General features: G+C 44.6%; 1 protein-coding gene across 4 annotated transcripts in view; it reads left to right on the top strand.

Annotated features, from left to right (window-relative positions):
* Positions 1-24,965, top strand: part of TNRC18 (trinucleotide repeat containing 18) — a 204,223-nt gene that overhangs the window by 45,976 nt on the left and 133,282 nt on the right. For all 4 annotated transcript variants that reach the window (XM_078665022.1, XM_078665019.1, XM_078665020.1 and 1 more), the window contains exons 3-5: positions 3,399-3,578; positions 14,923-15,045; positions 15,478-17,250. In XM_078665022.1, coding sequence (XP_078521148.1) covers positions 3,399-3,578; positions 14,923-15,045; positions 15,478-17,250 — 2,076 coding nt within the window. The remainder of the gene's footprint in view (positions 1-3,398; positions 3,579-14,922; positions 15,046-15,477; positions 17,251-24,965) is intronic.

Here is a 24,965-nt window from a genome sequence, read left to right as displayed (position 1 = left end):
ACGCTAATACTGCCAAGTGCAGAACATGTGCGCAGTACTGATAACTTGCTTTCCTGGAGCTGAAGCTTCCCGCCATAGTGCACTGGGTACCACCCTTGTGTTCTATGTGAGACATCCGAGCCTGCCGGGTTAATGTAGTTCTGCAGTCTCCGCTGGAGTGGCCAGTCTCCTTCTTTCAGCAGGAACACGCGAAAGTCGTATTCAGAAGTGGGTCCTGTTGCCGGTAAGACCGTTCTAGATGTCTGCACCACCACCAGTGTTGCCTCAGATTGTCTGTTCCAGCTGATGCTGGACTTTGACTATGGGGAAGTGGATTTATTTGGCGCCATTTCTTGGAGAGGGGACTGAAAGAGGTTATTCCTGGGGTATGCTGACTTGGCTTGCAGTAAACCTTGCTCTAGCCATGTACCAAGATTCCGTTGCGTGGGTGTTGTCTTGCTGTCCTGTATCTGAAGTCTTTCACAGGAGTTGGCTGTGGGTGGAAAGGCGGGATATCTTCTGTGGCTCACCCACATCCTAGAACTTCTTCTTGCATGATATGTTAATTAGACTTGCAAACCTGACCTTATTTATTGCTTCTCTTCCTATCCTGGCTTCCACAAAACCTACTAAGAGTGTCTGTTCCTAAAAAAAAAATGCCTTATCAGCGATTTCAAAATGGTCAGGAAATATGTGCTGGTTGTGTTTCGTAAGTGCGTAACGCTTGCGGTGAGGAATGAAAGGGAAGTGTGGGGAGCGTTACTTAATCTCCCGTTCAACACCCGCAGGCCACATTTCCTGTGACTAAGATCTCAGAGGGAAGCTGGTTTGCATGGGAGGTGGTTTGCAGGCGCCAGAAGCCTTCAGGCAAGGACCATTCACCACGCAAGTCGCTAGCTTGTCCTGGTGAATCCAAGTCATTCTGAGTTCAGCAAAAGCAGTCTTTATATTGCTCGACATTTGTTGGGCCATACAAGCGGTATTTAGTTAGTAGTGATCCTACATCCTTGAGCAGCCAGCCCTCTTGTAGGCTGAGAGCCAAGTAGCGTCTGCCTCAGTAGGGTCATCTGGCAGAAAAACAAGGGAAATGACTATAACTATCATCTATTGGCTTTAGATGTTGTCAAAACAATAAATACCCGGTTGGTTACTAATTGCTAAGTGAAAATATTGTAAACCTAATAGGATATTTTCATTCTAATTTCTTTAGTCTATTCTTGGATCGTTATCAAAAGTTCTCTTCTATTCCTCTCTGTTGGTCAGACTACTTTCTTACAAGAGTACTTTGGATAGAGGGGGTGATCCTACATTATCATTTAAATTAACCAGTGCTTAGAATCCTTCTCTTTTAGGGATTCCTAAGTCTTCCTGTATGGAAAATATAGGTATGACTGAGTCACAAAATGAAAACAAAACCCTTCATGCTTCCTAGGAACGAGAAATCTCCTTTGGGTTTGGATTTGAGAATTTCCATATTGTCTCACGTGTAGAAAGAATGTGTGTATGGGAGGGTGTTAATTTGGAATATCACTTGAATGAGATCACCCTTCACCAGGACAGGAAGTGACCCTGGCAAGTAATGAGTGGTATATTCCATATCCGGATCCATACTACGAGAATGTGCTGGGTAGGGAGAGGTAGCGATTGGGTGCAATTGGCTTGATTTTTATTGTGTCCTTCACTGCTAAACCTGCTTTCTGTGGTTGGATATTATACTAATTCTTAGTTTTGCTCTTTGACCTTTCTGTTGCCGCCATGAGGATATTGGAGAATGTTCACAGGAGTGAGATTGGTCCTTTGAATCTGTCCTCCTTTTAATGAGGCTGTTCTTCTCTGAAGTTATTCTAATTGTCGTGCCTGTTACATGGGGATTTTTGCCTTTTAGAGGATGCCACATTGCCTTTGAAACTCTCTGCTTTCATCTCTGGGATCAAGGATGGTTTTTGATGCTTAACAACATGCATTCATTTGTCTGTAAATTCTAGAGCGATAACTAATAGGCATCGAACACCATTTGTTTTAACTTAACGTGCTCTGGCTGTTTCGGACAGGACACCTAGCCCTTCGTAAGATGGAACTGCTCCTTCTGCGTCTTGATTGGGAATGTTGTGATGGGCACATTTTAACTCGAAAAACTTTTGCTTTCATGCATTTAGAATGTTACCCTGCATTTAGAATGTTACCCTGGTCGTCTCATTGTAATCGTTTGTGTCCAGGTTTAAGAAAGTAATCTTTAATTGTCCTTATTCAAGTTTCGTTTATATGCACGCTTCATTTCGAGCACACAACCGGCAGAATTGCGTATTGGTGTTCGGATATTGGAGACTGTTAATTTACTCCGTGGTACTCCTTTTTATGATGTCTCACACACAGGGGGTCAAAAATAAGTTTGTAATACAACAAACAGGTATTAGGCTAACCTACACTCTTCCAACTAAGTACAAATCACACTATGTGTAGGACAGCGTAACTAATGTAAAGGAAAAAGAAAGTGTGTTGGTGGGCATAAGCATTATATGGACGTGAACCCTCACTCGCCCGAGGGGGACATGCTTCATCTTGGTTCCTCCAACACAGTGGGACCGCAAGGTACCCAGTGTGGGCTACAACTTCCCCCTCAGGGAAGGAGCGGGAGTGTTCTCAAAGAAGCACGTAAATGTATTTGCCTCAAGGGGTAGCGGTGAGGGGCAGAGTGCAATTTAAAGAAAATTGTGTGAATTTAAAACTATCTCAGTAGAAATAACTAATCTTTAAATTCTACATCCTACCCCATGATGAAGCATGTCACCCTCGGGTGAGTGAGGGTTCACGTCCATATAATGGTTATGCCCACCAACACACGTTCTTTCTTTTTCCTTTACATTTAGTTACGCTGTCCTACACATAGTGTGAGTTGTACTCCGTTTATATGAGCCACCTAAGGAGGTTGTCTCCTGGACTGAAACCTGTAGGCGCTCGGCCCATTGTGCTCTTTTACTGTGACCTACTCAGCTGGGAGGCCACTGGCATCGAATACATGATGTAGGTAACATTGTACTGCTGTATTTTCATAGCGCTAACTATACCTGTGTGGTATACTGAAGTACTTCTCAGGGATAACATGCTGCACTGTGTAGGCTTCTGATTTTGCCCACGTGCAGCTGTGCAGGCGAAACGTGTTCACCAGTAGTTGAGCTCACTTGGCTGCTACATCACATTTGGCAGAGATTTCTGTAATCTAGTGTTCACAGGGTTAGATCCCAGCAGGGAAAAACGACCTTTTCATTTTTCCATGTTCAACTGCATAGTACCTCATTGGGTAGAAGTAATCTGTTGGTGCATTCAAAACTTGACCGCCATTGCAGTGTATAAAACGTATTTTTAAAAGGACTACTGTCAAAGTTATAGTATTTAACCATGCATGAAATGTCTTTTTTCAGGTGAGGCCTTCTCCAACAACATGTCTCAGTACTTGGGAGGACTTGTGGCCAGCGGTCTTGCGTCTTCCACCACACCCCATGGAACCCCAAACTCCTTATCCTCTGACCCCTCCTTCAGGTCAGCCACTCCCACCAACCTGCAGATGGTGCACGATCTCTGGGCGGCGCATTCCCACGAAGGTATGTGACGGTCGAGATGGGCGACATTTGCTTTTTCCCCCTTTCGTTAACGATTGATTATCAATTCTGAGTTGATGATTCATGTCAAAGTACGTGGCTATCACCAAGGCATTATGTCTTTGTGTGTTCTGCTATCCTGCACAGTAGTTCAGAAGTAGAATACACTGTGGGGTAGTTACTGTAGCTTCTGCCTGGCCGCAGCTACTGACGGACCCATGGGCATCGCAGTCCAGCATATGTTTAATAGTGTTGAATGTTGGGCCTGAACTGGTCAGTATTTCTGAGTGAGCATTGCATTTGGTAACGCAACTTTGTTTTCCATGATTTGTGATAAAAGTCAGCAGTATCCTAGTTCTGGGGATGTGGTGGTTTCCGTGATGCACACATCCCATGGGAGTGGGAGGGTGATGGTCCAGTCTGATGAACAACTCACAGCTTTGTGAAGCTATGTGTGGAAACCTGTGCATGAAGGAAACGTGCAGGGGTGGGCTTGGGGCTGCAACACGCATGTTCACTCCCATGTTTACCCCATTCAAATATAGACCATTCTGTTTGTGGAGAGCTAATACCTACAGGCTGATTTCTTCACCTCCCACACCTTCGACCGCCCAGGGTCGTTTTTTGTTCCAGAAGGTGGTGGGGAGAGCTTTCGAAAGAATAATTAACGTGGAGATTGCACCGCTGTTGCAGGTAGAGCTTTATCTGCTTCTTCATTGTGCACAGTAAATACCCTATTTTACATAGTTTAGAAATTGCATTTTCCCACCACAATTTCCGAATACCATCATCCTCAAGTTACCACATTTTCATGACTCTTTCAACATTGATGGGGATTTTTTTTTTGTTAAAACTGGAGCATGGGAAGTTCTCCGTTTTATAACTTCGTATATGAAGGTGGAGAGAGGAAAACTAGAAATGTTTTGTTGTGTAGAAGTCTCAGTAGCCCTTAGATTTTTCACCCGATTGTTTTTACAATGGGACCGGACCTGAAAATAGCAAAAACATGTCCTAATTCGCAAAATGTGTGAATCTTAAAAATATGAATGGTGGTTTTCAATCTTCGATGTTTAGTATTGATAAGAATCGTTAAGTCTCCTTTCTAATTTTTCCACTTGGGAAGAAAAGATAAATGTGGTGAGGATTCAGATTCCGAAGCCGAGGGTAATGTGGTGAACCAACTAGCACAGTCTCCCAGCATTGCAACCCTTTGCATCACTTCTCTTCTCATTGGCCCTCATCCTATATGCTTCTGTTTTACCCCTAGAGTTTTTCTCTTCTTCCTTGTTTTAGGAAGCACATATTAGTTAAGCAAATGCAATTCCTACTTAGGCTCTCAACATCCAGGCCAGTAAAATAATGGCTAAGAGTAAATTGAGAAAATCAACAAAAAAGGATAAGGTTCTTTAAAAAAAAAATGCAGAATTAATGTTGGAAGTACTTCCCTTAGTATTGTTAAACTAAGTAAGCTGCTCCAAAATCTTCACTAAGACAAGTGGATATCCATGGTTGGGAGTGCATTCAAGCCGATTTGTGCAAGATCTTAGTAATTTTGGTTACAAGCTAGGTCAAGTATTCACTTTTAAACTAAGAGCTGGATTGGCACAAATTTAGAATTATTCACATATGATTCTTATTACTTTCACTCCAGATTTCTGACATTTACTGCACAATGTTTACACATGCAATATTCTCCGAGTGAAAAATTATCAAATATAGGGCTGGTCAAACTGTGAGAATCTTGCTATTTCTACAGAAAAAAGTAGTTTCTTTGGAGAGGTCCCTTATTCCTAAACCCTGTTAATTTTTGAAGCTATTTTCTAACCAGTCCAATCCAGGAAACCGTGGTTTACTGGACCCTCTTTTAACGAGCAACTTTGAATGTTTCCAGGAAGGGACAGGCCATATTCAGTTTTTTTTGCGTACTCAAACATTTTGCAATTTTTTGCGTGTTCTGTTCGTTTTGCCTGGACTTTCTTGCCCCATTGCACTTCTCAGTTTGTACCCATAGCATCAAATTACGGATTATGAAATAGTTGAAATGCTGCCTTATTTATCACCATCATAAGTGCACTTGACCTTCTAAAGCCACTAATCCCAATTCTCTTAAATCAGGATCTGGAAGGTAGAATGAGACTATCTCATACTTTCTCTCTCACACCTTCATCCACAAAAGCAATTGAGCTACCCTATTGGCGTTTAAGTAATGGGGTCCTTCAAACTACTTTTTTGAAAAGGTGAAAAATATTCATACTGAAACAACAAACAGGTGTGTGGAGGGTCGGGGGGAAATATTTACTGACCTTACTGCTCGCGCCCCTATACCAAGGTAAAAAACACAGAAGAACAGACAAGGTCTTCAGATGGTGTGTAACTACACATGCAACCATAAGGCACTGGTGGAGAGCGCATGGGACAGAGGGTTGTTAAAACTAGGAGACTATTAGTCACAAACAGGCTAAAAGAATTCCCATCAGACCACCCATGTGGTGGAATTGCGTCATATGGGAATCAATGATCATACCAACACGAATCTGACCAAATAGTGTCGATTCGGGAAGGATTGTCAAAAAATAGTCCTGTTGTGACACCATGAAGTGTTGTGAATGGACAAAGTGCAGTGCTAACAAAAAGAGTGTAAAATAAAATTAACTACCAAGACACCAAAGAACATTACAATAGGAGTCTCAGTGTGTAAGATTAAAAACACGCCGAGTAGTAAGACTACTCAAAGGCGCTGTGCAGTGTGGTCGACATGTTTCAGCTGTAGGAGACATTGGCTCAGCTTTCTTCAGGACCTTAAACAGGGGAAAAGCTACTGCAACTACATTAGATTATAAGTGAAAAATAATATCAATGTACTGATATAGAGTTACATATATACCAGGAACTAGTATACTTAAATGTCCACTGGAAGGAGATAGAAGACTCTTCTTCCTATCAAGAGAGAAGGAGAGAACACAAAAGACAATTTGTCAAAACAACTCCAAACCCCACACGCTAGCCCACCGTACACACACAGAGACCGTGCAGACACACCTGCAGAAATAATTTATATTCTGCATTCTCACAAGCATATTAGCTATAATCACTCAGGCATTTCCTCTGAGTGATACTCACCCAGCTTTGTGTGGGTGACGACCTCACCTCACCCGGCAACCGCTCGGGAGTATGAGGCCCCGCTCTGTAGTATAGAGATAAAGGACACAGTAAGCACACAACTTTACTGGGTCCTACCCAATGGTTCTATACATGTAACCCAACTGACGTGTGATAGTAAACAAGATGTCGCACCCAGCCCTGAACACCCTAGAAATTCATAAGGGATACTTAAAAATCGCACATCCTGCGATCCCTAACACCACACAGAGAACTGATATCTATGTGTGTCTAAAGAAAACTCCTTTGCAAGGTGTTATATGCCCTAAACCCTTAAGTAGACTATTGCATCATATGGAATGTCCCAGTCTATTGGGGACTCCAGCGTAACTGTATGGGGGGGAAAAAAATATTCATAACCATAGTAAGTAGCTTCATTTAACATGGGTATGAAAATATTCACATCAAGGTGTGGGGGGTGGGCAGATCTCTTTACTTAGAGTACAGAACTGGTGAATTTCTCCCGAGTGTCTCTTCACAGCTTTTTGTGACCAAGAAGAATCGCTGGTCCACAATATTTTGGTTTTACTTTTTCTTTAATAGGAACATTTCTACATTAGCAAGCACTGGTGTAGCCCTCTGAACCTGTGCCAAAAGTACTGCGTCCACTTCTCTAATCCGATATTGCATAGAATTATGAAATGGGCAATATATCCCGGGTCTGACATTGTGACCATTGTTAACACCAGGTGGGTGGCAGTCGGACAAAGCACGAATACCCAGGGAAGATGCATCTGTTCATTTTGATAGTTAAAACCCTTTGGAAGTGGTTTGTAATCGGCAGATTGCATGGGTAGGTTTTAAAAAAACAAAAACAGCAAATTATAACACTTCTGTTAACCAGTTGTCTGACAAATTTGGTATAGAAGTACTGGTCCTAAAATTAAGTGAAGGCCTTTGCATCAGGGTTGTTTGGATTTCATTGAAAACAATGGGGTTTAGTTTCTCCTCCCCTTCCCCGCTGAGCAATTCAGCATTGTGTGATCCTGCAGGCCTGGCCAACGAGAAGTGAGTCTGCTCTGGTTTATTGTTCATGAAGCTGTGTTCCTTAGCTGTGATTGGGGTCTGGGGCATTAATGCCCTGTTTTTCCAGCTCCTGATCAGAGTAGGTTATTTGCCCTATTATACATTATCTGGTTTATTGTCCATGAAGCTGTGTTCCTTAGCTGTGATTGGGGTCTGGGGCATTAATACCCCGTTTTTTTCAGCTTCCGATCAGAGTAGGTTATTTGCCCTATTATACAAGTGCACCACTGATCTAGGCTAAAGCATAAAACATCTTTTTCTGATACAAACATTTTATAGATTTCAATAGTCTAGGACCCTTTTCCACACTTATGCTCCTTCAGCACTTCTGGTCTCCACGAGGCGACGTTTTTCTTGTACTGTGCATAGATTTACTAATCCAACACATCATCCTATCTTCTTTTGCCGTCCTATTGTTTAAATGTACTTCTCATTGATCCAGTTAATGTTTAATCTTCTGTTTCTCTTAATTTTTCTGTTCAATCGGTGATTGTATCGAAAATCAATAATCGGCTTAAGTTATTGGCCTGAGCAATAGGTGGTGCAAAAGTTGATTTTGAAATGCACCAAAATATATTGTTACAAATGCAAACCTCTGAAATCTCTCCCTGGGTACGAGTTTTGACCCTACAACTCCTTGCAGCCTCTCTTCCTTCAAGCAGGACTCCAAGTTGCCCTATTCTGAGATACGCCTCTTCGCCAGGGGTTTAATTCAGGCAATTCTGTATCCGTGGGAACTGGTGACCTGGTGATATTTCAGCTTAGAGGCGACGTTGTGTAAGACTGGCACAAATCGAGCATTTACACAGTCATGCAAACCATAACTCACACACTCTGCATGTGACCTCACAATACTCTTGAAAGGCCTTCACCACACATCTTCAAATTAAAACTAGTAAACACTGTATCCGTCTATAATCCTGTCATTCATAATATTAATAGTAATGTCACTGGTGAGGGATCCTGTGTGGCATTTGTGAAGTAGTCTTACATCAAAGGCGATGTCACGAGCATTGCGTTTATGTCCGTATTTTCGTTTGCAAGGCAGGTGTGCAAACTACCTTTACACACCAGGTAAATTCTATTTAGTCATCCACGTTTCTCGCATTAAAAAAATGGAGAAAATGTTTCCCTTATCCTTTTATACATCTGGACCTCAAAAAGGCAGTTGTTTTGACGCTTATTCCATCTAAGTTACACTTTTGTAATGCCCTTTTCACTGGTATTCAGAAGGGTCTTCTCCTCAAACTACCGGTCCTTCAAATGCAGCTATTCGTCTAGGGATTGCCAGACACTTCTCAGCTAAACAAGCTCTCAAATCCCTTCACTTGCTTCCTTTGGAGAAGCAGATTGCCTTTAACCCCTTGCATGCTCATGACGGCTCCATGCCACCATGAGCCACGGGTGGCGTGTGCTCATGACGGCGTGGAGCAGTCATGCCGGCGCCGCTCCTCCCACGCGGCACTAATTCCCCGCCTGTGCAGGTGAATTAATGAGCGGGCGTGGTCATGACGGAACCACGCCGTCCTGAGCACAGCCGCCCGTGACTCATGACGGCATGGAGCCGTCATTAGCACCGAAGCGCTGCGCTCACCCCCTTGCCCCTCAGTGCCGGAATTCGCTGCACAGGGAAGGGGTTAAGGCTCTTGACAATCGTGGATCGAAATACCTAAAAAACAAATTCCGCTGGTATGTTCTGCCCAGAAACCTTCAATCCTTACCTCAAAAGCTGGTGGAGATTCCCAGATTACAACTTGCAAACTGGGGAGGCAAAAGCCTTGTTAATGACACTGCCAGTCTATGGGACCATCTCCCTACCAATCTAAAGAACTCTCCTAATAGCCTTTCCTTTAGGAAAGGCCGTAAGACCTGGCTATTCACCCGTTAGCTCTTCTGTCCTAACACAAGATTTGAGTAGGACTACTTGGTTATCACCTTGGGTTTTTTCCTGCATGAAGCGTCAAGACGCCCTCCGGTATTAGTTTGGGCTATATAAATAAACTAAAGCTTGCAGAGCTAACCATAAATGGGGATTTTTTTTTTTGGGGGGGGGGGGGTGCGGAGGGTTCCGTTTCTAACCAGAACAACGTTTACATGGGTGTGTGTGTGTGTGTGTGTGTGTGTGTGTGTGTGTATGTGTGTGTATATATATATATATATATATATATATATATATATCTATCTATCTATCTATATATCCATCTCCAAGGCAATAGACACGCCTGCCATCGCTCGCCTTTTTGCAGGTCTGTGGTCCGTGACTATCATTTTATTAGAATGACACCAGCGCACGGAGCAGATTTGCTTGCATCCAGTTTCAGTGGCGTCACTACTTTCAATGTAATGCCCATTGTTGAAATAGTTGTGTACCCTCGGGCTCCATAGCATAATGGCGGCCTGATAACCATTGCAGTTTGACTGCTGCCCCTTGTGTGTGTGGGGGGGGGGGGGGGGGGGTCCCCTCTCCAAAACTAATGTTTGAAGCGCAATCCTAGCACCCAAACGCCAAGTGAAAGGGTTACATTGCGGAGGGGGCAGTAATCCTTTCCAGATAAATTAAAAACAAGCGCGTTGAGCTGGGAGATGATCACCCCTATAGTTGCATCATTATGAAGTCGCCAAACTGCCATCTAACAGTACATAAAACGCTAATAAAGTCCTGGAAACATCGGCTTTGCTTCGGGCGGAATTGCCACCCCTGTGCCACCCTGATCCTGGAAGGTGTACCTACCGGGGTCGGTGAGTTTCTGGCGCTGCGTGAAAGGGCTCCCTTCGGGATTCTGCGCTTGTTGTTGCGATGATGCAAGTCGCGACGACTTTTGCCTCTCCTCCGGTCTCAGACGTGAACAGCTGAGCTGCCTGGTCCCTGGGGAAGGGGCGGAGGCGGGCGGGAGGCCACGCCGTGGCTAGTCTCGCCTTCTCGGCATAATGGCGGCCAAGTGTAGCTAGCTCCCTCCCTCCCGCCCGGGCCCGGAGCACAGACAAAAGGGTCATTGTTGGCCGGCCTGCTCAATGGCATCTGTTGCCATGGCAGCCAGTGTTCAGCATTTGTAACAACAATCTTCATCCTGCACAGAACTGACAGGAAGGCGATTTAACCCACCCTTTGACCTTTCACCCGGTCTGCTTCTCACTCCCTGTTCCCTTCCCCTTTACCCTAGCCCTGACCCCTCCCTACCCCTAGCACCGTGTTCTCAGCCGCTGACCGGCTTAGAAGCCCAATGAGAGACACAGGAACCTGCATTCTAAGCCCTTCCTTTCCAAAAACTCAAACTTCAAAAGAATGCATGTACTTTAACTGTTTTTCAGGTTCAAGAGGCCTTTCCCATAATTGGGTTACCGAGACAGCACATTAAAAGTAACAACTAAATCGGTGAAGCCAGGACCCCAAATAAACCGGTCCACCCGCAAAAAAGAGAAATTAGAATTTCAGTTACTGGAATTGCTAACAATCACGAACAATTATCACGGTTAATTTCCCAGCTCTACAAATTGCATGGAATGTAACCTATGAGCTTCCTTTAAGGGATCGAAACAGTAGTTTCCAACTGCTTTCCTGCCCTTGGTTCTGCTCAGGACCTAGGGAGAGATTTGGGAAGAGCGGTTGGTCGGTGTAAGAAGTTCGATTCTGATCGAGGCTTTGATTCCAGACAGTTCTCCTTCATACAGCATCCTATCCAGAGAATTGATGCAACACGACCATGGGTGGAAGGTAGAGTGGGGTTTCCCACTTGTCTTTACCTCCAGTGCCTTGCTGCCTGTCAAGCTTCTGGTACCACAGGCAGCAAGTGTTTATAGGTCTGCTTTTGGACTATTTTGTCTATCCAAATGTTTCACCTTCTTTTGCTGGGTATTTATAAAGCAGTGGTTTGATCAGCCTGGTGCACCTGCCAAAGCATTTAATGCACGATGCATTGGGAGTCTGGCTGCAACGGACCATATTGGTAAAAGGGTGCAGACCTCCCCCTGCAGGCAGATGGATTGAGTGACTAGACTCATTTTCTAGGAACCGCGACCCCCTATACCTTCATTTCAGGGGTGTGCTTACTGTGTGGCACCCAGCCAATGATGGGCCTCCAGATGGCCTCTATGCAGACATCTTTAAGAGAGCGCGGCTGCAAAGGCAATGGAATCCCCCATTATAATGGGGCCACGCACCTTTGATATTTATCCTGGCACATTTTGCACAGGTGTAAACTGTTAACAAAATGAGCCATGGAAGCATTTGTGACCTTCTGCAATATCGATGGGAGGGGTGCAGGGCTGGTAAAAAGGCAGACACACCCATTGCAAGGCCGGGGCACTATATAATACAACCCTCACAATGATGGTTTCTTTATATACATTAGTGGTATAATGTCTGTCAGTTACTGCGATGGTAACCCTGCTCGCTTACCTGCCTGAGCATCGGAATGAGGCCTGTTCAAGGGAGCAGTTGTTAGTTCTCTTTAGGTAGGTCAGACGGGCACATGACTCATGAGACTGGGAGTTACTACAGGGGACTCGCTCACTAATAGTTACTGCAAATTTAAAGCACTGGGGTACTCGACTTTAAGTGTGTTTCTTCATCATCCTATTTTATTGTCGTGTTTTGGTCATTAGTTAATTCTTTGCAGACAGTGTGTCTTCCTGTGATCACTTCTCCTCTCGTGGACAATTTCGAAAATTGGTTATTGGAAGTAATTTCTATTAACGCTTAAACTAAACTTTGTTCATGGCTTCTCTTTACCTGATATGTGGTCATTGCTGGGGGCGAGCTTCCCTTGGTTGGCTACAGCGGTTGGTGCGGTTTGTGGGTCGGAGTGCATCTTGCGAACGTATTAAAAATTCTAGCCTTTGTTTTCCTAGCGGCGTGCCAGCCGTGCACATGGGAGACCTAGATTTCTTTGTTGCCCCGTGACAGAATCTTGGAGTCCGCCCCTCTGCTAATCATTGGGGTTGTTACGTTGTATGGCCCTCTTCACATTGAAGATCTGGAGAACAACTCAGCTGGACTGGTGCGGGATCTTAACCATAATACAAGGACAATAGCCCTTGGGCTGAAGATGGAATTAGATTGAGGTATTTTTGGCAGTACTGTGGATCAGTCCTCTTTTAAGTCTGACTATTTTAATACATTTTTTGTGGGAGCTATGCATTGGTGTGCAGTCTCAGGTGAGGGCCCCTGAGGTACAGGAGACCATTGTTAAAAAGAGTTCATTGTCCCTTAACTAAAACAATATTAACAAGCAAATTCCCTTTAAATACTTTTTGTGAAATAGGAGAAAGACCATCATCCTGATACCTCAATGCTGACTAGCCGATCTGGTTAAAACCTATTAAGCAAAATAAAGACGATTAACCTTGGAATGTGGAGGTTGGCTACATCAAAGAGATGCATTTTACTTGTATTGAGATTACCCTCTAAACCTGGTTCTGCAAGTTGATCTGCAGGATCCACGGAGCCAAGCCCTCCAGGGCTTTGTGAGAGCTCCCATGTGCAGTAAAGAGCTGCCTGGGATGTGGGTGAAGATCTGTGCTCGTTCGCGCCTGCTCTTGGCGAGTGATAAGTTGTATCCTTTAGCAGTTGCTGAGGATGGCTGAATCGACCTGGAGCCTTCCTTGCTGCAGTGGATGGAGAGCTCTGGCACCTGCTTGGAGAGTGGAGTATCACTGCGGCTCGGTGATGCAAGAAAAGCCTAGTTTGAGGTTTCCTCAGTGATAAGGAGGCTCCAGAGCTGACTTTTGAATAGACAGCTCCAGATGTAGTGAGTATGGTAGTGTGACCCCCCCCCCCCACCACACACCTCTACAATGCCTACTTTATTTCCCAGCAATTCCATTGTGTTTGTGTGCTTGTTGAGAAGCCGCAATCAAGCCTTCTCTGATGGTAATTCTGAAGATGCATTATGGTTTTAATTTTTTTAGTATAATGAGCAGCGTATCCTACTGCATAACATCTTGGTGTAACTGATGTAAGGCCAAAAAATCAGCATATGCAGTCATCATTTTAATGATTCAAGTCTGTTTTCGCTTTCTTCTTGAATTTCGTTTAATCAGTAAGATTATTAAAGCATGGTCGAGGGGGCATCTACAGCTGCTCACTGCACATGGGAGGAACATGTTTGACATACAGGACTTTATCTTGGCTTCCAAGTACGCTAAATAGAGTCTAGGTTTTTTGGCCATGATTCCGATCCCCGCCGGAAAGCAGGGGCAGGCGAAATAGAAGTCTGAGACTGATCCTTTCTTTATGTATGTACATGTAGTAGTTGGATAATTTTTCTTCTGTAATGTTTCTCTTTATACTTTTATGTATCAGCAGTGCTTTAATTTTCTGCGATGGTATTTGACTACTGATCGTTATTTTTTTTATTTATAAAAAAAAGGAAAAATAGAATTGAGATACACAAAAAAGTTGTCAGAGGTTACGTCAGTATGATGCACACATTGGGACAGCTGAATTCCTTATGCAAGATGCCCGACCATCATATATTTCCAACTGAGTTGGTTAACAAGCTTTTCAGCGCTTCTGTTTACTTATATTTAGAAGTTGAACTGCAAGCACGCGCCTAAATATCTTTTAACGACAAAATATGAGTCAAAATACGAACCTATCGCTGTACACTGCTTCGTTCATTCCAGTGGCAGACCTGGTAGACATGCCTCCTTAGTGTTGGTTTTCGCTCAAATTCTTCAGAATTTTATCTTTAGCCATTTGTGAAACTTGACCTTGTAAAAAAAAAAAAAGCAGGACTGTTTAGGCTTCTTGTTCACCTTCTCATTTTTGGAACAGAAACAATGTGTTCTAAGGTTCATTAACAAGCCAACTGTTTGTACTGAAAATAGCCATGAATAAATAATACATCCACAACTTTATGCCCGTTTCCTAAATTACAACTAAAATACTTATTCTGCTTTGTTCTAAAATCTGTGCTGCACCGTTTTATGTGCCTTTAGACCAAATGTACCTAACCTTTTTCTCTCCTGTTTTTTTATCAGTGACCTCATGGCCTGTGTTTTTTTAATGTATATTTTAGGTTGTGTGTGTGTGTGTTTTGGGTCTTTCCTTGCATTGTAAAGATTTTAAGTAATCGCACAATAAAATATTGTTTAATTCTAATAATCATTTAATGAACAACATCCAGCAATATATATTTATATTTTTTTATATGACTTTCAGGATTTTCCCACCTAGCTAGTGGTTTGTATCCTTATATTCCACTGAACCAACTGGAGGCATCAAGCAATGGGAGCCCCCTGCTGGCACAGCTGAGCCAGCACAGTCTCTTCGAATCACAAAAAGGTTAGTCCTTCCTTCCATTTTATAGGCTATTGTGCTTCTTAATGAGTTTGTGTTGGCCTTTGCTTGTGTGTGTATTCAAATTGATCTCTCTAGTATAGACAGGGTTGTGTAATGGACCTACTGCAGTCCCCACTGCCACCCTTTACACTATTGCTTCGCCCCCAAGCCACTAGCAAAACCAGATATATATGTGTGTATATATAATTTTTTTTGCAGCAGTGCCTGATACTCTGCATTACGCCACTGGATCACAATTAGTCATAGTTGATTTACTGCAATGTTGTATGAGCAATCCATGTTTTAAGATATTTACTTTTCTCATAGATTTACATACTTGAAACATTTTTATTTAGTTACATATGGACATTTAATCTATTTGGTTTTCAGAGTGTGTCAGATTTTTGGTGTTAATCACTTCTTTTTATGTTTCAGATGGTTTTTACTTATCCGGTCACGCAGGACAATCTACCTTGCACCCACAAACCTCTGTCTCTAGAACAATGGCCAATCACACACCCAGTTCGCACACGCGAGAAAGGGACCTCAGTGGACACCCACACAAAAGTGCAAAAGACTCTGCAAAGGAGAGGGCGTGTAGAAGCGAACACTCATTGCCATACGGTAAGAAAGACAACAGGCCTAAAGAGGAAGCAAGACCACGAAGCGTTGTGGATCTTACTCAGGACAACAAACCTGATAACGAAAGGAAACTGTCTGGTTTTGAACGGGTAATCAAACATGGAGAGCGCCTGTCCCCTTTTCACCCAGAACACATGCCAAATCGGGGCTCTAGCAGCGGAGACCCGAAATCCAAGAACCCTTTGCAAACATCCTTGTTAAGTAATTGTAACAGTGGAGGGGACTCCTTATCAAAAGCTGCTGGCACAGAACATGACCGCTGTGCCAAGGACCCAAATAGGCATGATGAGAATATGAGGCCTTCAGCTCACACGCATGTGGACCGAACAAAACGCTGCGACTCTGTTGTGACTTCAGTTGGTTCACTGCATGTACCATGCAGCTGTCCGTCCCCCCACACTTCCCAGCAGCCAACAAAGTTGGTAGCCCCTTCCACATTCCCTCCGCAACCTGTCCATTCCAGCATGTACACCATCTTCCCACAAGCCAAGGACCCGGGTAGGGAACACAAGGTCATTGCGCCAACCTTTGTGCCATCTGTTGAGGCCTACGATGAGAGGATTGGTCCCATCCAGATAGCCTCCCAGGCGCGTGACAACAAAGGCAAAGACACTGGCAAAGTGGGCATGTTGCATTCTCCAGGAGACAAACTGCTTTCTGATTGTTCTCGTCCTCAATCTCAGGAGTTTTCCAGCCACAGTGATGCTAAAAGGGGTGAGTCTCTTAGGGAAAAGACCTCTGTAATCCGGTCCAACTCTATGGTAATTAAGAGGCCTGCTGCTACAGAACCCTTCATGCATCGATCTGGGCTTGGCTCCCCAGAAAGCAGAGACTTTCTTGCCTCAAAGGACCCAGTGAAACAATGTGCAGAAAATGAGCTCCGTTCGTGTGATCGAGAACGGTTTCAGAGGTCCTGCTCCAAAGAATCCTCAAAGGCTTATGGTACTATGGACTCTTCTAGGCAACACTTGGACCATGCTCAGCTGAAGTTGCCAGAGCAAAAATGGAAGCCATTCGAAATGGGCAACTTTGCCACTACCCAGATGGCTGTTCTTGCTGCCCAGCACAACCATGCAAACCGGGTGGAGGACGATGCCAAAAAGGCTTACCTTGAGTCTACCAACATGCACAGGTCCGCAGGTGGTTCAAGGAGCACTGCAGAAGTGCATCATTCAGCTTCACAGGGTGAAGGATCCGCTATGCAGAGCCTTATCAAGTACAGCGGCAGCTTTGCCAAGGAGACGTCATCAAGGCAGGGCAGTGGTAAAAAAAGTCCTTTTGGTGGTCTGGGCAACATGAAGGTGGATCAGTCTCAACTCAATGCGTCTAAGATTCAGCAACTGCTTGCCCAGCAGACTGGGAAAAACTTGAAAAGGGACCCAGAGAGACCAGAAAGTGCCAAGTCCTTTGGGCGGGAGAGCATTGGTTCGCAGGGAGAGGTAGAAGTGAGACATCCCCCTGTTGGCATCGCTGTGGCAGTTGCACGTCAAAAGGACAACAGTAGCAGCAAACTTGGACAAAACCTTGCCGAAAGAGACCGCTCACTATCCCTGGGTTGCATCAAAGGTAAGACGCGGATGTGTTGCCTACCTGTACAAATGTACCTGTAATAGTTTGTATTCTGTTTTTTCAAATGTATTGATGGTTCTTTGGGCAACTCTGAAATCATTTATTGAGATTCTTGTACTTGATGGGAACTAACAGAAGTAATCGCATTACCAGCCAGCATCATATGTGTAGCCTCCTCTAAGGTCTAATAAAGCGTGGTGTATCAGCGTGCACATCTTGCTGATATATGTGCCTTTGTGTGATTAGCTTGCCGATCCCAACTGTCTGCCGCAGGGAAAAATGAACAGCCAACTAAAATGTACACCACTAAAGTGTAGAAGTGGGACTGAAGGGCTTTAGCTTGGACATACCATTTTTGAGGTGAAGGTAGAAGTGAAATACTGCTTTCATGGTGCATAGTTCCAGTCTGTTCGGAATCCCTCTGCTCCCGCAGGCATGTGTGGTCGCACATACTGTGGTGCTGGCACAAGATTGTACTGGTAAATCAGTTGGAAGTAGTGAATAGACAAAGGCTCTTTCAAAAGAATTTAGGTGATCGTGTGCATTTTTGTAAGAGGTGTACAGTTAATACAGAATGAGAAACAACTTCCATTTATATACAGACAGTCTGCTGAGGTTATGTATTGTAAGCATGACAAGGAGCTTTGAAGTGGATTGAAGAGGGGGTAGAAACAAGAGTAGGGAGATACGCCATGTTAACCTTGTCTTTAGCACATTGAACACAGCATGTACCTATTGGATCAATGCAAAATATTTTATGTTGATGGCGAAAGGGACAACTCTATTCTACTTCGCTGAAATGTAGATCTAAATCATTTCACAGGAAAAATCAACAGTCCTCAATCCACAGCTTCAGGATGCTGTACACCGTAGAGGTTATGGCCTTGCATCTGATATATCTGAACGGTTCATATTTGACCAAGTTACTTACACCTCCTGTATAAATTCACTACTTCCGTCTGATCTGTACTTCAGAGGTTTCTGGCTCTACTAGCAGAATATGGAGTCTTTCCAATGATGTAAAACCAGCATTGAGAAAGCCATAAGGTCTGCACTGGTTGTCAGCCTTTTACTCTTTTTATGCCTAGTTTGTCTTACAGTGTTAAAAAAAATGCTTAGTTGTTGGAGTAGCTTCTGGGATCTCACAATGTTTATTTATAAATAAAAAGTGGCTAGAGGAAATAATATTTTTGGGTTTCAAAACATGTCATAGTAATCCTTGACCCTAAAGGTAGCTACGTTTTTTACGAATGGGCTCTTATGAACGAGAAGAATTCTGCCATTCATTAACCAGTGGCTGAAATGTGACTTGACACGTCAGTAGACCAATCAATGAAGAGGGCTGCTTGGAGAAAGTCGGTCCCGATGAGGTTATTTTCTCTCTGTATATCTCTCTAATTTTTTTGACCGTTTTTCTTAGAATTGATCTTTCTGCTGTTGCGACTGATCAAATATTTAGAAGATGAGTAGGGTGTGGGCTTTATAGTAGATGTCCCTAGTGCATCTGTTTGTGTTCTGGCTTCCACCTGCCAAGATCATATGGTGTATGTTGGTCTCTAGCTCTGGGGCCCAAGTGTTCATTCTTTCATACTGCACAATCCAAAGGCTTGATGCTGATCTTACTCTGCTGTCCTCGAAGTGTTGGCATTCTCAGTCCTCTCCTTGCCTCATTCCAAGGGACACATACAACACCATTGGATTTACCCTATGACTGGCACACAGCTGCTCCTGTCAGTGCAAACAGGGCCTGTGGCAGTGTTTCATACCAACTCCGTGGTGTCCTAGAGGAAAGGCTTCCTAGTCTACCCGGAAGGGTTTAAGTGGTGCTGTCCACAGAGCGTGGACCTATCCTAATTTGAACTTCAGAGCTTCCCGACCTAATCACCTAATTCAAACCCATTCCTTCAAAACTAGAACTGACATATTTCAACAAACTCTATTTCTATTTGCTCTCTGTGCTGAGGAAATACTGGAGTTTTGACCCTTAAGGGGGTAAACTTATTTACGCGGGCATTTTTTTTTAATGGAGCTCCATGTAGCAAATAGACTGATTTGAGTTGAACATGTATGTGCTGATGAGTTTTGCAACTCCCTTTTTTTACCTTTGAGATCCCCCCCCATAGAGCTCCTAGTTGTTTCAAGTAATAACGTTGCTCCTTGTTTTATTAGACCTATTGATTTTCCGAGACTGCCTACAAGCCCTGTGAAAAGTAAAGCAAGTACTGATAGTCGAAAGAAAGTAACACTTTGTTTGATGAGAATTTCAAGAAGGGTTTAGGCAACTGATTTGCGTGGTATAGGGTTAAGGAGATTGGGACTAAGGCCTCCTTTGCTTCTGTAATCCATGTACTGCATACTTAAATGTTAAAAATTGTCATGTGGCCCTACTTCTGGAAGTATCCGAGGTTGTAATGCTTACGAAGAGTTTTGTACAATATCATTCTTGAAATGGGGTCTAGTCTGACCGCTTTCCCCATCCCATGTAGTCGTGCCGTTACTGAGGCCCTGTTTGTGCCCAAGATATTTTTCTGAATTTTTGTTGTAATACATAATTTGTCAGTACCCTCTTTCATCCAAGAAGCCATTTGGGCTTGCCACAGCAAAGAAGCGTGCAACTATGGAGTTTGCATAATAAGGTTTTAATATCACTCATACTAATCATAAATTATAATCCCTGTTAATGGATGGATGCACCCACCATTACCCTTGTGGGTTTTATGTGTGGGCTAATCTTTGCTGTGCACAACATTAGAAAGAGGTACGGTACGGACTGTATGGGTTCCTGTTCTTTTTGTCTGCCTCTGAAGGGTTGTTTAGTCCTGCCATTGAAGGACAGTCAAAATGTATGCGTACCTAATCCGTATCTGCAAGGATGGTTGGTATGGAGATGGGGAGTGAGGTTTGTGTGCATTCATGAGCCGCTTTGCCTTTAGCTGTTCAGTGTTTCCTAATGAATTGAAGGGGTGAGAGAAGTGGGCCTCATGCAACAGTGTCCACTTTTAATATTCAACACTGGGTGGCCATGTCAACATGTAGAGCTCGCATGCCGTTCTTGTAGGCCTCATGGCAGGGCAGTGATCCCGATTGCTTTCCAATCTGAGGTTTAGGAGGTAAACTCCCAGGCTTAAAACCACACCGACATGGCTAAAGTTGGAAAAACTCTTCCAATGTCAAGCGCGGTGTGGCCTTTAAAAAAAATTAGGAAACTTTTCCTCTGCGGCTGCACCGCATTACAGATGCTGGCACAGATGCAAAAGAGGTGTCAAGGTGCTCCAACTTGAGATGGTGCACTTTCAGTGTGCTTCCTTCAGATGCCCATTGAAAGGAGGCTCGGGAGTCCCATGGACCCCCCTAGACGTCCCTCTGCAGGTGGCTATAATAATCTTTCAGTCGCTCACTTATATGGTTCCGATTGCACATGCAGGTTCGTGCCTGTACTAGCCGCAGCACATTTATTTCGATGCAGCACCCAGTCTGCACCGCGGCACAGAGCGGTCGGTGCACCTAATCATTAATATACATCATTCGGTCTCTCATCTCGTTCTGAGTGTAGGGAGGCGAAAAGTAAAAATGTCACAGTGTATTTTATTTAAAGCAACAAAAAAATGGCCACGGCAGTATCCTCAGAGCTACTGAATAGTGCAATCCAGTCAGGTGAATGATTGTGCATAAAACCAATTTCTTCGGCGAATGTTGGCTTATGTTGGTACTTGTAACAGTTGGATTCATCTCTTGGTGGTTTCCACAAACCCTCGCTGGGGTCCTCCTGTTGGCGTGTGGGTTAGTCCCCTCCCCCCTGTATTTTACATATGCGGCGTTTCCTTTCTCTGGCTTCCCGCTGTGACTTCTAGTAACAAAGCCTCATTGCTATTACTGGGAGCGGTTTGTTGACCCCGACGCTGACCAGCGCCCTGCTAGGCCGCATTAAATGCAATTTGCGGAGCAGAACTAAAAGGTTGCAAACAAGGCCTGGATTCTAGCGGGCCTCTGGGGCTGTTGCTAAGCAATGCGGCTTGGCCTCGCTACAAAAAAACAAGGGTCCCCTCTTTTTCCAAGCCTCCGGTATGCCAGGGATCCTAGTGATAATATTAGCTTGCTTACACTGAGCAGAGAGTGTTTTGAATTTACAGACCTTTTAAGCAGGAGAAAGCGTGCTTTAGATGAGTAATCTGTAGTATTTGGCGAGTAAAATGCAAGTATTTAGCATTCGGCTTTCGTTGCCAAGGAAATGGTGCCTGAGCCTTCCCTCTGTGCATAATTGATTTGAATTCTATGCGCGCTGCATGCGTCATGTGATATATGGACAAAATAGGCTTTCACTACAAGACAATAAGGTTTTTGTACGGAAGATGAAGCGTCTCATTAAAAAATGCGAAAGCAGGACCTGGTTTCAAAATGAAACCAATCGCCAGTGAAGTCTGTCATAGCGCGACCCGCTGAGTGGATCGAAGGGTCCTCCCAAAGGTGCCACATCACCCGAGAGCCCTGTGGATATTCAAGCTGGCCTCGCTCCACGCTGGTCATGCGTTTTTGCCAAAAGATCTGTCACCCGAAATCCATCAGGTTACACACAAACTCGGTGGACTCGGGTTGTCACAGGAATCTAGTCGGCTAGAGAAATTGAAAAGATCTTGAACTGATTCTAAAAGACCACTGTGTACAAGATATCTGCAGGTTTGTTATCTCTCCTGAAAATCCAACTGCTCGGTGGACTGAGGGACTAGAGTTGTCAAATTCTTGAATGCGTTATTTTTTATGCTTGCCTATTTACAAACTTCTTTAAGTAATGAGATCATATGTGAGCATGGTTATGGTACATGAGTTTTGTAACTTTCCATTGGTGAATATATATTTTAATAAAGTCCCAGCAGTAGTGAAATTTGGTTAATTTTCTAGAAAAAAAAGCTTTGGAGAATTGTAATTACTGGATTTGTTAGTCCTTCAAAGAGATTGCAATATAATAGTCTTTTAACTGGTGTAGAGCAGAATCAGTTAATGGTGTTGGTAGGTCAAGAATTGAAAAGCCTCAGGACAACCTTGCAATGATCACATTTTACAGGACCTGTTACTTCAGGGAGGTCTGTCTCTGGATGATATTCTCCCGCTGGGTGTTGTACACTTTATTGTTTCCTTTAACTGGCTGGTTTTTGTTCGTGTATTATAACACAATTAGTTGTACAAATTAAAATTGTTCAGATTTCCCTTTTCATTACAGCTCTCCAGGTCCATCCGTTCCAGAAAATCTTCAATGTGTTGTGTAAATGTTATTGATGCATAAAGGTTTTTCAGATCATAGTTATCAATCTTCAGCCTACTCTTGGAACAGGGATTGTCTATTCTGCATTTCTCAGTGTTCTCCAGATTTACTCATTAGCAATTGATAATAACTTCTGCACCTGTCTTAGACTGCTTTAGCTCATTGCCCCAGAGGAAGGAACTTTTTTTGTTAACCTCACCTCCTGCCAGCTCTAGACATCCCCCGCTCCCCCCAAATATCTGGATCTTTAAACGGTTCTTGTGCCAGACCCAATATGTGAACAAGGCGTTGGTCTATTAGGTTGTGCAGTTTGATCTGGAACTTGCCTTTCATAACTAGAGTAAAGGCTTGTGGTCTCATTCAACTAATATCCTGTCTGCACCCACCTTTCACAGGTATCCTCCATTGAGCTCACTCCAAGGTGAAAAGTTTGTTTGTCATTTAACACAGAATGTCTTCATCCAAGTCTAGCCACAACCTAGAACTGTTTAAAGACCTTTGGTGCCGCCATCTCATCTTCTCATTGTCTCTCTCATCCAGGAAGGATGTTTAAATGTGCTTCATGGTGACTCTGGTATCTGTCTTTTTTTTTTTTTTTTTTTGGGTTATAAACTTTTATTCGGTGTCAGTGCATACACACAGCTCTACGCCTACAACCCTGAGGCCGGCAGCAATGTAAAGGAACACCAATACCATCACAGTAGTACCAGTAAATCAAGCAGAATAGCCGCCTCCCAGGGACCAGTAGCCTCAGGTCCTCATCCCCACCGCCCATCTAATTTCCCAAAGGTATCATGGTCGCCCTGGAGCGACCTCACCTCCCTCTGTTGAAGCATACTCAATGGCACTATGTGGCCAGCTGTATGTGTGTGGTATGCCTGTCCAGCCCACTAACCCAGTTCTAGAACCTCTCCTACAACTACCACCCAACTCCGCCCCTACCCCCCCACAACTTCCCCTATGCTCGCCTTTGCCTCGCTCCCCTAACCGTAACTCTACCTCTACCTGTCCACCCAGTCCGCTACCCACTCTCCACCCGCCCCGCTCCATTGTGACCCCCTCATGCTCGATCGGCCCTCCCCACTAGATGCTCACAGACAATTGTCCTCAAGGTGACCCGCATCCACTAGACCTCCAATGCCCTTGCAGACTCGCCCATCAACGCATTCAGGCCCACCTGAGTCACTTGTCCCGACCACTGTGTACCTCAAACCTCAGTGCTCCCTCCCCCGTTCTGCCTCTCTTCAGTCTCCTCCTGAACTGAATCCGTCCCTTCCGTGTTTGTAGCATACGTCAGATACAGGTCCCAGAAATTTTTTGGTCTACTGATTGGCGGAAGAAGCTCACTATAGAGCTGCGACTGGGTGCACCCATACAACATGTCTCTGGACCAACCACCTTTAGTCGGGAGAGGACCCCGCATCCAGCACCGCGCCACCGCACGCCGGGCCATAATCAGTCCCATATCCGCCAGGCGACGCACCGCCGGAGGGAGGAGTCTGGAATAACCCAGTAACGCCAACGCTGGGTCAACTGGTAACTCAGTCTCCAAAATTCGACCTAGTTCCCCAAAAATGTCAGCCCAGAATTTGTTGATGCCCGGGCAGGACCACGCCAGATGCATAAAGTCCGCCACCTGAGCGTGGCAGCGCTCGCACTCCGCTGATTGTCTGAGGCCATACCTATGTAAGCGTTCAGGAGTATAATACTCTTTGCAAAAATTTAAAATGTATGAGCCTATGTCGAGCGTTAAGGGACACTCTTTTAGTGTTGCAGCAGCAGTACTCCCACATGGAATCGCTGATATCTGCCTGCAGATCTCGTTGCCATGCCGAACGGGCTTTGGAGGCAGGCTGTTTCCCGCCTATCTGGCCTGCCCTATACATCCGGGAGATAAGATGGCTTGAGGACTTGGTTTTGAGGACGTACGTTAGTTCCGGAGTTTCAGGAGGCTCCCGCATGGTCAAACCCAGCAAGGTCCGCAACGCCGCTCGTACCCTGTGAAAGAGGAAACGCTGCAGTAGCGTGGCCGGTGGGCGGGATTGGACCAATTGCGTCCAGGTGGCTGCCGTCCCGTCCCGGAACAGGTCTCCCATTTTGAGTACCCCCAATTGTCGAAGAGCGCACGTGACCCCCTTCTCTCGTAGCGGTGAGAGCCAAACCGCCCATTCTATAGGGACCAGAGGGGAATACAGTATTCCGTGTCCATGCCCCCGGGCCAGCGAGTGCCACGCATGGTTTGTCGCGGCAATGGAGTCCAACCTACCCACCCGACGCGAAGCCTGCTCAAACACCGTAGCAGGTGGAGGGAGAGGGGCAGTGAAGAGGGTCTCCAGTAGCACATGCGGGATATTACGATCCCCGTGCGTCCAGGTATGCAAATGCGTTGCTTGGGCTACCCTATAGTATCTTTCCAGATCAGGAGCCCCTAAACCCCCTAGTTCATAGGGAAGCG

This window comes from Lissotriton helveticus, chromosome 10, assembly GCF_964261635.1.
Source record: "Lissotriton helveticus chromosome 10, aLisHel1.1, whole genome shotgun sequence".
Taxonomy (NCBI): Eukaryota; Metazoa; Chordata; class Amphibia; order Caudata; family Salamandridae; genus Lissotriton; species Lissotriton helveticus.
This window is presented reverse-complemented; position numbering and strand designations above follow the sequence as displayed.